At 38.2% G+C, this 14,520-nt stretch overlaps 4 protein-coding genes across 4 annotated transcripts; 3 read left to right on the top strand and 1 right to left on the bottom strand.

The window, feature by feature from the left end:
• Nucleotides 1-163: 163 nt before the first annotated feature.
• Nucleotides 164-3,476, top strand: ufd1l (ubiquitin recognition factor in ER associated degradation 1). Its single transcript, XM_034090358.2, has 12 exons — nt 164-303; nt 536-668; nt 787-819; nt 909-1,030; nt 1,342-1,472; nt 1,567-1,639; nt 1,745-1,813; nt 1,899-1,967; nt 2,041-2,091; nt 2,198-2,286; nt 2,613-2,697; nt 2,892-3,476. The coding sequence occupies exons 1-12, from the start codon at nt 301-303 to the stop codon at nt 2,964-2,966; spliced, it is 933 nt and encodes a 310-aa protein (XP_033946249.1). The 5' UTR covers nt 164-300; the 3' UTR covers nt 2,967-3,476.
• A 94-nt stretch (nt 3,477-3,570) lies between these two features.
• Nucleotides 3,571-5,857, top strand: c9h22orf39 (chromosome 9 C22orf39 homolog). Its single transcript, XM_034090360.2, has 3 exons — nt 3,571-3,797; nt 4,614-4,781; nt 4,963-5,857. The coding sequence occupies exons 1-3, from the start codon at nt 3,768-3,770 to the stop codon at nt 5,092-5,094; spliced, it is 330 nt and encodes a 109-aa protein (XP_033946251.1). The 5' UTR covers nt 3,571-3,767; the 3' UTR covers nt 5,095-5,857.
• On the bottom strand, nt 5,834-8,214 carry mrpl40 (mitochondrial ribosomal protein L40). Its single transcript, XM_034090359.2, has 5 exons — nt 8,037-8,214; nt 7,776-7,859; nt 6,738-6,893; nt 6,437-6,518; nt 5,834-6,320 (listed from the first exon to the last, which is right to left on the bottom strand). Exons 1-5 carry the CDS (start codon nt 8,096-8,098, stop codon nt 6,093-6,095), a joined length of 612 nt encoding a protein of 203 aa, XP_033946250.1. The 5' UTR covers nt 8,099-8,214; the 3' UTR covers nt 5,834-6,092.
• Nucleotides 8,215-8,415: 201 nt separating this feature from the next.
• acaa2 (acetyl-CoA acyltransferase 2) lies at nt 8,416-13,349 on the top strand. The gene is made up of 10 exons (XM_034090357.2): nt 8,416-8,576; nt 9,911-10,077; nt 10,205-10,333; nt 10,491-10,607; nt 10,734-10,881; nt 11,051-11,226; nt 11,494-11,623; nt 11,748-11,818; nt 12,413-12,567; nt 12,662-13,349. The coding sequence occupies exons 1-10, from the start codon at nt 8,561-8,563 to the stop codon at nt 12,741-12,743; spliced, it is 1,191 nt and encodes a 396-aa protein (XP_033946248.1). The 5' UTR covers nt 8,416-8,560; the 3' UTR covers nt 12,744-13,349.
• Nucleotides 13,350-14,520: the final 1,171 nt, after the last annotated feature.

Raw genomic sequence — 14,520 nt, 5'->3', positions numbered from 1 at the left:
AATCATTGTGTCACATTAATGACAGTTGACTAGTTATGAAGAATATTAATGATGATGTGAAGACAGAGAAATATGAGTGTGTAGATATATAAACACGAATATATATTTGTTTTCAAATGGACTGCTGATTGGCTAACGTCTTTCATGTCGTCATTTCCTTGAGGCTACTCGTTCACTTCCGGAAGAAACGGAAGACAACAGTGGACATTCAGGGCTTAAAACGTTAAACTTTAAAATAGGAAAACAGAAACAGACATTGTCATTTGAGTAGTTTGACAACTAAAGACCTAAACTGTCGACATGGTGAGTGACATTTCAATGATTCTGTCCAACGTTGATGATACATTTATATCAAAACAAACCGTACTTGGAGCAGTTTAGCTAGCCAGCGGCTAACAACAACAAGCTGCCCTGTCATGATGGGATTGGATCCCTGCGTTTATGTAGCCAAATAGTTAACTTTCATGGTATAAGTTGACGTAAAGGCTATCAGATTAACATGTTTGTTTTATAAAGGATTTGGTTTGTCCCACAGTTTTCGTTCCACGTGTTCGATCACCCGTTGTCCCGGGGCTTTCAGAACCGCTTCTCCACTCAGTACCGATGCTACTCGGTGTCCATGCTGGCCGGTCCCAACGACCGCTCAGACGTGGAGAAAGGTGGCAAAAGTAAGTATTATTGACACAAAATATGTCCTTGTACTTACTGTAAATAAAATAAACAGAATAATAACAAGAATGTGTAATACATAGCGAGGTCTTTTCTAATAAACGGCTTGTTTTTCAGTCATAATGCCACCTTCAGCTCTCGACCAGCTCAGTAAGTGGAAAATCAAACACCTTTTTACCATAAAAGTCCTGTATAAACCTTCCACGAGTCTCACCTTTCTGCTCCTTTTCCTTGAACAGGCAGGCTTAACATCACCTATCCAATGCTGTTCAAGCTGACCAACAAGAACTCAGACAGAATGACACACTGTGGCGTACTGGAGTTTGTGGCAGACGAGGGAATCTGCTACCTGCCACACTGGGTGAGAGGAACAGGATAAGTGTCAATAACGGAATTGTTCTCTGCTACTGATTAAATGCACTCTGTTCACTTTGGATGTCATTTTAAGCTCCTATGCTAAATGCTGAATTAAATGTGAACGATGTGACCTTGGTGAAAGCAACCTCTCCTTCCTGTTTCGAGAAGCCATCACCTAACGCCAACTTTGACTACACTTCTGACCTTGCCTTAACCACACCTTTGTCTACCAGACATTCATACACATAAATACATATCTATCATAAGACTATACATCAGGAAAGCTGATGATTTGCTTTATTTTGTTTGTTACAGATGATGCAGAATCTTCTACTAGAAGAAGGAGGTCTGGTCCAAGTGGAAAGCGTTAACCTGATGGTGGCCACCTACTCAAAGTTCCAGCCACAGAGCCCTGATTTCCTGGACATTACAAACCCCAAGGCAGTGTAAGAAATATCTGTTATGAACGTTAAATTGGCTTTTTTTTTTCTCTTTATATGTTTAACTATAAAGATTAACTAAGTTGTCACTTTATTACAGACTGGAGAATGCTTTGAGAAACTTTGCCTGCTTGACAACTGGTGACGTCGTCGCTATCAACTACAATGAAAAGGTGAATTAGCTTGAAAAGTAGTATTGGACTAATATGTGAATATGTTTTTGTCTATATTACTTTCTACCTTATATCTCTGCTAATGTAATCGGTTTATTGTTTCAGATCTATGAGCTGCGAGTCATGGAGACTAAGCCAGATAAAGCAGTGTCCATCATCGAGTGCGATATGAACGTAAGATTCATAATACAATCGAAGACCACAGTGAATGATTCAGTTTATTCCTCCAGTTTAAATGTGTTTCCACCCTGTTTCTCAGGTGGATTTTGATGCTCCTTTGGGTTACAAAGAGCCTGAGCGACGACCTCAGCATCAGGAGGAACCAACAGTAAGGACCAAAGCCTGAAAATACCTATACAATTTACTCTCTGAACAAATTGATTAAATTCAATTCTTCACAGGAGGAGGAAGCAGATCCCACTAGTTACGCCGACATGGATCTGGGATTTAGAGTGAGTAAATGGTGCAGTAGGTTAGAGACAAATAAATGTCTTTATCACATCTGATAACCGTAATAACTAAAGCTGTTATACCTTCTCATCGGTTTCCTTTCCTCAGGCTTTTACCGGCAATGGCAATCGTTTGGATGGAAAATTAAAAGGGATAGAGCCCAGCCCTGTTCCTCTTGACCCAAGTGACATCAAAAGGTGATGTTCAGTGTTCTCTACATTAGGAAATGAAGTGTCCTAAAAATGCAATATTGTAACATTATGGTAACTATTCGTGATGAGAACTGCAAAATGTGTGAGTGTTAAAGTGGAGATGTCTTTTGTTTGCCAACCGGGATGTTGGTGAAGCCCTGGTTAGCTCAACAAAAAGTCAACAGGATTTTGTCGTTGGAGTCTTCCACCCTGTGTGCAGAACCTCTTGTTGCCCTGTTCAATGCTCATTCTGCAACACATCACTGAGCAGTGAACCACTCTACAAGCCTTCAGTGTAAATAACTAACTAGCTCTAAACCTTCATCTCACAGAGGCATTCCTAACTACGATTACAAAGTTGGCAGAATCACCTTCATCAGAAACTCAAGGCCTCTTCCCAGGAAAGCTTTCGATGAGGTAAGAAACGCGATGGATATCATCATATGTTTTTACATATTTAACTTGGCTCTATTTGCAATATTTCAGCATTACTTTCTTCACGCTCTTTTCTACCAAACTAGTTTTCTTCATAGCATTTAATCTAAACAATTTGTGTGATTTATTCTATTTATTTGAATTGAATACATGATTTTCTCTATTTTTCCTTCAAGGAGGATGAAATGAACAGATTCATCGCCTTCTCTGGAGAAGGACAGTCACTACGCAAAAAGGGAAGAAAGCCTTGAAGGAGCCCACGTGGAGAGACTGGCGAGCATGCAGAGACTCGCAATATACATTGTTCCCCTAAACAGCAAAGTAAAAAACTGAACTTCAGATCCATGTGGTTTTTGACTCTGTCACTTTGAAATGGTGTTGCTGTTGAGTTGGGATTTGATGTTATTAAAGGTCTGACAGTAACATGTTGCTCAACAAAAGCTGAGCTCCTTATAATGCTGTCTGGAGTTTGTGAAATAAATAAAAAATTATTATATCACAACACCACCAACACAAATAATACCTTGTGAAGTATAATTGTGATATGAGAGTATTTCCCCCCTTTTATTTACTTTAAATATGCTGCTATCCAGATTTGCATTCTTTTGATAAAAATGGAAGCAATGATAGCTAAATTCTTTGGTTTTTAACTCAACATCATTTTATGATTGAGTTTTTTAGTAATGGGCCTGATTTTGATTTTTTCATCCTGTTTCCCTTGGTTTATTTATAGACAAATAAAGAACTGTGTTTGAAATGAATGAATTGTCCCTTAAGGTTATTTTTGTAGTATGACAAGGAAATTAAATGAAACTGATATGATTTGCTTTAAAATAATCCATCACAATTGTTACTATGGTTATGGGATGTTTAGTTAGTAATCATTAATGTTACTAGTATTAATCACTCGTGTTGTTTCATTGTTATGTTTTCAAGAGTGTTTTGTAGCTTTAAGTTGAAGCTTATAGCTGTTGAACTGTATTCTTGGGCTTTTATTGTGAAACAAAATCGAACCGGAAGTATATATTCTGTATTTGCTAGCCCAGCTAGCAATGGATCGACCTGCAAAAGCAGCGTGGAGGGTAATTTATCAAATATTATCTTTGAAATATGGGCCTTGAATGAATGTCTTAATTTATTTTATCCTGCCTTGTTCTTACTAGTTCTGATAATGAGTGAAAAGTGCCAACAACGATCCAAATACCTAACAAGGTGATTAGCTGGCGTTGCTAAATTGCCAAGTAACCTTAGCTATCTACCAATAACATGTAAATCAGTGAGAAGTGGGGGTTTAGCAGAAACTCAGGTATTTATTATTTGCTTTAAAAAATTGCTTTGAGAATACATTTGTAAAACTTCAACTATGTTTGTTATACTATATTTGCCATTGAGCAAACTGTGGTTCGTCTAAAACACAAGTGACCTGATGGAGCTTCAGGATGTTTATTTTTCTTTATACTAAGTAAACGTTTCAAAAATAAAGTCAGTGGATGAGTAATTAATTCCAATATCTGTACGTTTTAAAATAAATAAGACGATCATATTAATGATATTAGGCAAATGCATGCTATAAGTTGTGAAATAATTAACCTTCTTTTTTTTAAATAATTGCGTAGTTTTTTAAAAGTCAAATGTATTTATTTCCTGGAGTTTGATATTCAGAATGACCTGGTTCTCAAAGTCTTAGAAATATCATATTTTTCAATAATTTGAATGACATTTCATAATAAAACGTTTACTTTTCTTCAGGTAAATCATTTTCATGCTCACATTTTGCATCCATTTAACATGAGCTTATCAAGTGTAACCAGAAAAAGTGATGCAGTCACACACCTGAGACTGATAGTAATGTGTCAAGTTGGCTGGATGATGATCACTGCTTTTTTCTGTTGGTACAGCCGCCCCGAGCCTGTGATAACTACTGGGAGGAATTCAAACATTGTGTAAGCTGGAGTAATGGTTTTCACCACTATTACACCTACGGTACCGTTCCATCCTGCCAGCAGTGGAAAAATGACTACAATGACTGCAGAGAGTGGGAGGAACGCAGAAGTTCCGAGGCTAAGGTACAGCTGCAGGAGGTCACATTTTAAAAGTCCTAAACCTATAAGACAAGGATAAACTATTGCCATTCTACATAATCAAAACAAACTTTTTACACAGTCCAGGCTGTCGGAAATAACTCTTGGAAAAATAAATCTTCAAATGAAAATCAGCCTTTGAATAAATAATATATGTGTATTGCAGGAAGCCTTGCTGAAGAGTGAGCGGGACAGAGTGGCAGAGCAGGGAAACTTCACCCCAGTGTGGGAACTGAGGAAAGTACCCCCCGGAGACTGGCACCTGCCCCTGAACCAGGAAAAGCCTCAGGACTCCTGAACTATACCTATCAACCTCCTGTCTCAGTCCCATGGCAACCAAGTTACATGAAGATTTGATATTCTTGTCACTGGAAAAAATCATTTCGAACCACGTGCCGGAGAGACTGTTCATCGCTCGACTGTCTCAGTAGATGCTGCTGTATGGAAACAGATGTGTCAACGGCAGCCTCAATTGTGATAAGTGTCCATTCAACTAGATAATAACCGGTCTCTGCTAAATCAGCGTTGGGATGTTCCTGTCATTAGTACTACATTTTCCAAAGCTTGTTTTAACTGAATCACAAAGGCTGACTGCACTAACAGACCCACCATTAAGACATTTAAAAATTAGTCGCCTTGTTTTCAGGTTTAGAAAAGTGTAAGGAAAAAAGGTGAGTTACGGGTCTAATTATGCTATGGATACATTCACAAGATTTAATATATTCCATCCAAGTTAAGAATGACCTGGGTAGTGATGCTGCTCTATAGTGTACCAACACTTTTGATGGCATCTGACCGGAGAGTTGGCCCTCGTTACCCTACCAACACTTCTCAAAAGCACTGTATTCTTTTACTTGCTGTAGATACTCCTCTATAATGAACACATTATATACTGTACAAAATGTATGTATTATTGACTTCAGCTTTTCTGTCCAACCCATATGGAGTTTAGCATTAGCAGTTTTCTACTATGTGTATTTGGTTATAGTTTTATCATGAAATGACACACTGCTGAAAATTATTCTGAACAAATTGGATCAATAAAAAACATTTTTACTTTATTTTTTCTTCAGTTTTGTTTTATACATAAATATGAATGTGAGAAATAAATCTATGCATCATTTTCATGAATGCTGTTGCATTTTATACGGACATTTCAAAAAACACTGGAGACTGTACAATTCAAGAAAAATAATTGTCCTTCAGACCATCATGCTTTTTGAATCATTTAAATTGTGTAGAAACATACACTTAATCCATGACAATTGACCCGGGCAAACAGCTGTGTCCAGTCCATCACTGTGTGTAAACTTTAGTGATGTTGTTGTACTTCCCATCAGGAGCTTCGTACTCTTTAATTGGTGGGGTGTGGACAGGGCCTTCATGAGTAAAGGGAAATAAAAGAGTGTCTGGCTTCAGCGATGCGTGGTACAGCTCCTCAGACTCCAGCTTCAGCTCCTCCAGTGCCTCCGTCTGCGCTTTTAGAGCGAGTTCAACAGCCTGCATTTCAGCCATGTTCTGCTCCTGCGCGACCAAACAGAGAAGAGCACAAATATAACTCACTTGCTTTATATGATGGAGGGCAGAGGTCAGACACGCAATTATCTGTAAAAGCTTGAGTGTTGGAGGTAAGTGGTGACCTGTTTGTATCGACACCACTCCTTCAACAGCGAGGCTCGACGCTCACTCTCTTCAAATAACAGGTTTACTGCAGAGCGCTCCCTTTGGAAGAGAAGAAAAAACTCAAACTTATAACGCATCAAAGTCAGCAAGCTAGGTAAAGCAAAATGGATGATACATACAAAGTTATTCCATCTGAATGCAATAATGTACTAAGACCAAGAATGTGGCAGGCATTGTCTTGTTTTATTACGATAATTGAAAGAATTCCATAAAAATGGTTGATGACAGTACTATGGACCACAGTGAAATGAGCTGTACCTTGTTTCATCCAAGCATGAGACTGGAGTGACGAGGTCCTCCACGGGGATAAGCTCCGGGGGAACCTTCTCCAGCCTCCTCACTCTTTTTTTCAGCCGATCTCTCTGCAACTGCTCGCTCATTGGGGACACTTTCTTCTTCTTTTTAGGCTCCGCTCTTAAACACAAAGCATAGCTCTATGTCAGCATAGTCAATCACTATATATAAATACTATGATACTGTGATAAGTATTGTTATATTGTTCAGAGTTTTCATAATGAATCAACAAATATCGATATCATTTACTGTTCTACATTTAGGTTTGACACATATCTGTGACTTTATCGCTAGCATTTGGCTCATAGACTTTTTTACTGGGAAATTAGAACACATCTTAACCGTAAGATGTGGTTTAATAATCATCAAACCCCTGGTCAATTAACATGTAAGGCCCGGGGAACATGTACTGACCCTCCATCCCCAGCCCCAGCCCTCTGTGCATAGTGATAAGATGCGGTGCACAGAAATTCAGAAACTAACCAGTGAGGAAACTATGCTGGTTACTGGTTTTTCTGTGACATTACATTTGTTGAATTGTAGTATATATTGTATAGTAATAATTATTCTAATAATAAATTATTTGATCGAAAGAAAATCAGTTAACAATTTTAACAACTGTGTATTGTGAAGCAACGTCATCATATCCTGGTTGCAGCCTCTCAAATGTAAAGATTGCTTTGTTTCTTTGCTTTTCACCATTTTGCACCATTGAAACATATGTATTTGGGCAAAATTAAGACATGACTTTGGATTTTGGAAACTAGTTGTTAACATCAACTTTGGCTAAAATGACAATAATATAGTGACTGCAAAAACAATACAACGTTAAAAGTAGAGTTTGGCACATATAATATAAGACTGGCAAGACCTGTAAATACGCTTTTGAATGCAGGATCTGTCTTATGTTCTGGTAGTAGCCTTTTCCCACACAACTTGCAATGAATTAAATGACCAAAATAACAGATGGACATACAGTGAACCTCGGACTTTTGATCTTACCTTAGAGAAGCAGATGTCTTCAGTGTCATCACAGAAGAAAACCAAGGAGTCCGTACAGCATGGTGATGTTCTCCCAAAATGAAGCTGAAAAGCAACCCACAACACAGAATACAGGTCAAAAAATACTAAATCATTGACCCCAATAGATTAATATAGGGGACAGTTTCCCTGGCACTTTATCTTGTGAATAACCTTAGCTGAGTTAGCTCCAGGTAGCTAGCGCCCAGTCAGCTGCTTAAATCTTACTTTACAAACACTCACCTTGACGAAGCGGTCTGTCGGGATAACACCCTGCAGAGACTGCGCGACAAACACATAGACATGTTTGTTTCCACCTTGCGTTGTTTCAGTTTAAACTCAAACTCGGGGTCAAAAATGTTCACATGTAGTGTCTTCCGCTGTCCTCCCTGCGTACGTGACGTGATGACGTTGACTAAAAGTCACGATCGCACGGAGGCACATTCGAGTGTTTTGAAAGCATAGAAAACTAAATAAAATTAGTTACATATAGAACACTTTGAAAATACCATAAGTAAATTAAAGTTATGCAAGACATAACATTACCTCAATTAATTCATAATGTTTAAGTTCGACGTTATATGTAACATTTTTGGCGAATCTTATTTGACGAGTGCCAAATTCGCTGCCCCACTATTTAGGGGAAAGGTCCAAAGGTCGCTCTGCAGTGTTGTATTCTGCACGGACTGATATTCATTCGGTGCAGAGAAAGAATATATCAGCCCACGAGTTTTATCCTGACACTGCTGGCTTGTTGATTCTGCATCATGGCTCTTCTACGAGGTAAACACATACTTTTTTTAGGTCTATAGAAAGCAAATAAAAGCAGGAATGCATGCAGATGGACTTTAAGAAAGGGCTAACGTCACTTTTTTAAAGACACCTTTATATAGCAGTGTAGGTTTTAATAGTTTCCTGAGAAGAATGTCGTCACGTGAAAGTCGATATAATGTAATTGGAAATGTGAAAGAGGATGGTTAAAGTGTATAGTCTGATCACAGCGTTAACTACAATATAGGTGAAAGGTGACAAGATGGTGTCAAGTTCATAACCATATGTTTATCGCCAGCATCCCCAAATACCTCCTATATAAGTGCAATTCATATTTATCATATTTACCGTTTAGCAATTTATTTTTACCTTCTTTATCAACCTACTAATAGTGTTCACGGTCATCAATAATGACAATAGCCACACACAAAGTAGTGAGGAGGGCAGGGTACGCCTCAGCCAGTTCTCTGTTTAAATCAATGGCCTACACAGTGAGTGAGTACACCGTACACACATCAAGAAAATATCTTAATATGCCCGTTTGTAGCTATTTAATAGCAACTTGACAGGCTGAGAGTTGTTTTTGCTGACCTCTAGTGTTTTTCCCCCTCATATTACTACAGTGAATGGTGAAGTGTACTCGAGGGTGTGACAGTACACAATGATCATAAACTAAAAAGCATATCAACAAATAAAATAAACAGCACTACCATGCCCTTTAGCTACTACCACTAATGTTTTGTTTATTACTAAACATTTTATCATCAAAGCAATTTACAGACTCAAAATGCAATTCTGGTTGAGATAAAGTAAACTAACCAAGGTAAAGAAATTGATGCATTAAGACAACTTTACATTTCTTTTTTGAGGGGTTTGGGCAAGTTGAAAAATACTTAAGGACAGTAGTCTTAGTAGTGTCTCCAAACAGTATGTCTTTCCAAAGAAGGCACCACAATTGTTTTTAACTTGTCCGTTAAAATCATCACGGTTTTATGGTCTTATTGATTTTTATGCAGCAAATTCATTAATGTGCACTTAATCTGATTTGATTACAAATATATATTACTCAATCATCCCTGAACATTAATCGTTTGGATCTGAGAGATATTACTGAAAAAGAGCTGGATATCTTGATTATTTGCTCCCCCTTTCTCTCCAGTCCATCTCAATCCTTGGTGTTAGATGCCCTCTTGTACAGTATCTTTATTTTCTGCTCCTCAATACACTGGCAGTGTTGACCATCTCTGCATGAAGAACCACTAAGCACTTCCTGACGCTGTGATCTGGCTCTGGGTCACTGGTGGTTGTATTTTTGTTGTCGCTGTACTAAAATACTCTCTTTGCAGGTGTATTTGTTGTGGGGGCCAAGCGCACTCCGTTCGGTGCCTATGGTGGCGTGCTGAAGGATCACAGTGCGACAGACTTGGCTGAGCACGCAGCTAAAGCCGCCCTCGCTGCAGGTGGCGTGGCACCAGAACTTGTAAACAGTGTCATCGTGGGAAATGTCATGCAGGTACTTAAAAACGAACAAATATCATATAAAAACTAACATCACATAAAAATGTTATCATGCTCATTTGATACCTAACTTGTGCATTTACATTGGTTCTCACCTTTTCATTCCCCCCCCCCCATTTCAGAGCTCAGCTGATGCAGCCTACATTGCACGTCATGTGGGTCTGAGGTGTGGGGTGCCCATCCCAGTGCCTGCTCTCACTGTGAACAGACTGTGTGGATCTGGTTTCCAGTCAATCATCAACGGCACTCAAGTAAGAACTCAAATATAACACTGGCAGATATCCAAATGTAGAATAAACTGTAGTAATGTACACTACTGTACTATGTGTAAAAGCACATATATAAATCAATTGCACATTTTTGGCCTTATCTTTGTCTTGCTGACCAAAAACCCCTGTGTGTTTGTAGGAGATTTGCCTCAGGGAGTCAGAGGTGGTCCTGTGCGGAGGCTCAGAGAGTATGAGTCAGGCCCCGTACGCTGTGCGCAACATACGATTTGGTACAAAGTTTGGATTCGATCTCAAGGTTTGTGATCGGTTGATTTTGTCTACTTTGTAAAAACCAAAACACTTGACACATATAGCTTGTTATTCAAACACCAGAAGCTTATGAGGCAGTGATCAAAATAAACTATTCTCCTTTGTCTGACAGCTAGAGGACACCTTGTGGGCAGGTCTGACTGACCTGCATATCAAACTCCCAATGGGCATCACAGCAGAAAACCTGGCAGAGAAATACCAGATCACACGAGAAGAAGTTGACAACTATGCATACCAGTCACAACAAAGGTGGAAGGCTGGTAAGACGGGTTTCTTTAAAGAAAAATCCATCTTTTAAATATTTGTACGGTCTGCTCACCTTACACATGGTAACATCCAAACATGTTTCTTTTGAGAAGACAGGCTTTTGTTTTTAACTTGTCTGCTCATTGTTTATGGTTCAATTGTGATTTTTGTTTTTGTTCACAGCTCATGAGGCGGGTTACTACACAGCAGAAATTGCTCCCATTGATGTGAAAGCTAGGAAGGGAAAGGTGTCCATGGCTCAGGATGAACACCCTCGTCCACAGACAACACTTGAACAGATGGCCAAACTGACTCCCGTCTTCAAGAAGGGAGGGACTGTAACCGCTGCCAACGCTTCGGTGGGTTTACGCCTATACAGTCTGTAGTTTACTCTTATGCTGTTGACTCCTATTCAAGATCTGGGGTGCATTTCTTTTCTGTTTAACTTTCGAACAAAAAATTATTCTTAAATGTAATTGCAAACAGTTTAAAGCTAAAAACAACCATTTATTTGTTAAGGAGTTAGTGCCATTTAGTTGTATTTGAAGTCAAACATATTTTAACTACTGTTACTCATACCATGGGAGTAGCTTACTGTTACTACATCTAACACTCTTGGTGTCCAGGGTGTATCTGATGGTGCTGCTGCTGTGGTGATTGCAAGTGAAGATGCACTAAAGGAACACAAGCTCACTCCACTGGCCAGGATTGTGTCCTATCATGTGTCAGGCTGTGACCCAAGCATTATGGGAATTGGTAAGTAATTCCTCTGTCATTGAGATGTAATTTAAGCTCTTTTTAATTAAATGAATAACTAAATAAATGGTTGTGGTATTTCACATTGGTTTAAGTATCTCTGTTTTCTTTTAAAACATCTTAGGTCCCGTTCCAGCAATCACAGAAGCTCTTAAAAAAGCCGGCCTGACTCTCAATGACATGGATCTTGTGGAGGTTTGTTTTTAGCAACACATTTCACTCTGTCAGACATTTCATCAGTAGTAAAATAATTACTCAGTCTTGACATATGTAAAAGCACCAATACAGTAATCTAAGAAAATCCATTATTACAAGTTAAAGTGCTGCACTAGTTTAGAACTATGAAAGTACAGAAGTATTATAAGCAAATTATACTTCAAGTACTCTCTCCCAAAGATATGTGTATCATGTCACAGATGTATTATTTTGTTTAGCCTTATCAGATTGTTAATAATAATTCACTAAAGTTGTTTTGGTGCAGCTGATAATGTCTCTTAGATCTTTAAATGTGCTCAGAGTAGACACTGCTTTTTTGTAAGGAGTCACAAGCCAAAAACATTTTAAAAAAACAATTAAATCTTTCACAATTTGTTGGAATTTTAGGTTTATTATATGTTTGAATAAAAAAGAATCAAACTCAATGAATAAAGGTAAATAAAGGAAATACTAAATTTAATGTAACTTCAAATTGTACTTGAGTTATAATAATAGTTGCTTTCCAAAACTGCCTTTTTATATGTGTTTTGATTGATTCAGCTATAACACATTTGTGACTTTTGTTTCGCTCAGGTGAACGAGGCTTTTGGCGCTCAGTACCTGGCTGTTGCTAAGGCTCTCGGACTGGATCCAGCCAAAACCAACGTTAACGGTGGAGCTATTGCCATTGGGCATCCTCTTGGTGCCTCTGGAGCACGTATCACTGCCCACCTGGTTCATGAGCTCAGGTAATTTTATCGTTTGATTAAATGAATGTACATTATATCAGGCGAAGGTTGCACATTAAGGAGCATTGAATATTGAACTTTGTTGTTCCTACAGGCGACGAGGAGGCAAGTACGCTGTTGGTTCTGCCTGCATCGGTGGAGGTCAAGGCATCGCCATCATCCTGGAAAAGTACTGAACGAAGCAGCTGCCAGTATCAGAGGAATGCTGTAGAAGAATGTCTTTTACCACCGTCCACTCAAATATAATAAAACACAGTTGACACATGCTTCAAATAAATCAAACATAAAATCTTACATTAGATACTGTGAAATGGCAAATGTTAACATGAGGCACTGCTGCACAGCTTTTACCCTGGAACACAAAGATCAACATTCTTTTTTATTTTGCTAAGCATTATAACTCCTTACGTTCTATTCATACAAAAACAATATCATAAATGTTTCAGTCCATTGTTGCCTTGGAAGCCATTTGAAGATGAAGAACAAACTCATGTTTCTGTGATTGTATTACCAGACTGCAAGAGACTGTTTGTGTGTGTAAATGTGTCACAGAGCTAGATCACATTCACAAGTGTAGCATATTATTAACTCCATAAAGAACAGTCTGTATTGGGTTACAGTAAGGACTGAATTCTGGTGTTTGCCTTTATTACATTTTCTATCTCCATTATCAGGGACCAGATGTTCCAGTAAATATGTCTGACCTGCGAGGGCTCCAGCAGAAACTGATGTTGTATGCCTGTGTCAAAGATTCTCAATAAATAACATTTTCAAAAACTAAAGTTGAATTGTGTTTAAGTGTTATTTTCTAGATGAGCAGGGATTAACATGAGACAAACAGAAAAAACGTACTTTGGTTTTAAAGCTTGTTTTTTTAATAACATTTTCAATTGCATTAAAATGTTTTTTCTTGCAATACATAAGCTTAAAATTAATTATGAAAAACTGAACCCATATACCCATGGAGAAAGGATTACTGAGTGGTTTTTGATATCAGACATGTAGGCTTTCTAAGTGTAGTGACTTACTCAAATACAAAGAAGCTTGAACCCTTTTTTTTTTAAAGTAGACAAAAGTCTGGAATTTAGATGTTACTTATTGCAAGTACAGTTTTAAAAAACAAATAACTGAAAACATAACTTGTGCTTCAGACTATGGTTTTGTTAAGGCTCTGCTCTTAGTAGAATTGTTTTTGGATCACTTCAAAAACAGTAACAAATTTAAGAATAAATAAGATAATAAATAAATAACAATACTCCTACAGCTAATAATCTCCGATATCAAACTTCATTCCACCATACAGTCAGCATACATTTTTCTACAAGCTCTATAAAAGCATTAAATGTTCATGTTGAGTGAGAATAATCGGGAAATATATTTAGGACTACAAAGACCATCCTTGTAACGCGACGCAATTACGTAAACGTCATCGTTCAGCGTCAATATATACGTCACATCGCCGGATGACGGTCTTTTTTTCATAGCAAAGGTAAGACTGCCTTGCCTTCGTGTTTCTGTTGAAATAAAATCTGTTTGCATCTGTGTTACAGAATTAAACTTTCAGTCTCTAAATATCAGGATACGACTCTTTGTACTATAACGATGCGGTAGCCATGGTTATTTTTGCGATTCGTCCGTCATATTTCTGTGATAATGAACAGTTTTGTGTATATGCAGTCCTAGGCCACCGGCTAGCCTATAACGTTAGCTAGCGGACTAATAGAAACGTGTGGTCCTTCGTTAGTCGGTCGTACCGACAAACTAAATAATTCCGCTGACACATTAGATGTATTTTATAACATTACATTGTCAGTTTTAAGAACGCAAGTGGCTGTCTAGCGACTCTTCTTCTAATGTTGCTAATGCTAGCTAACGTTACATGCCTGTAGTGCATAGGCGAAGGCTGTGGTGTGTAGCTACCAGCCAAGCACGTTTAGTAATCATCAGCTGTAT

The sequence above is a fragment of the Pseudochaenichthys georgianus genome, chromosome 9 (assembly GCF_902827115.2).
Source record: "Pseudochaenichthys georgianus chromosome 9, fPseGeo1.2, whole genome shotgun sequence".
Classification (NCBI taxonomy): Eukaryota; Metazoa; Chordata; class Actinopteri; order Perciformes; family Channichthyidae; genus Pseudochaenichthys; species Pseudochaenichthys georgianus.
The sequence above is the reverse complement of the archived record's forward strand: the minus strand, read 5'-3'. Positions and strand labels throughout refer to the sequence as shown.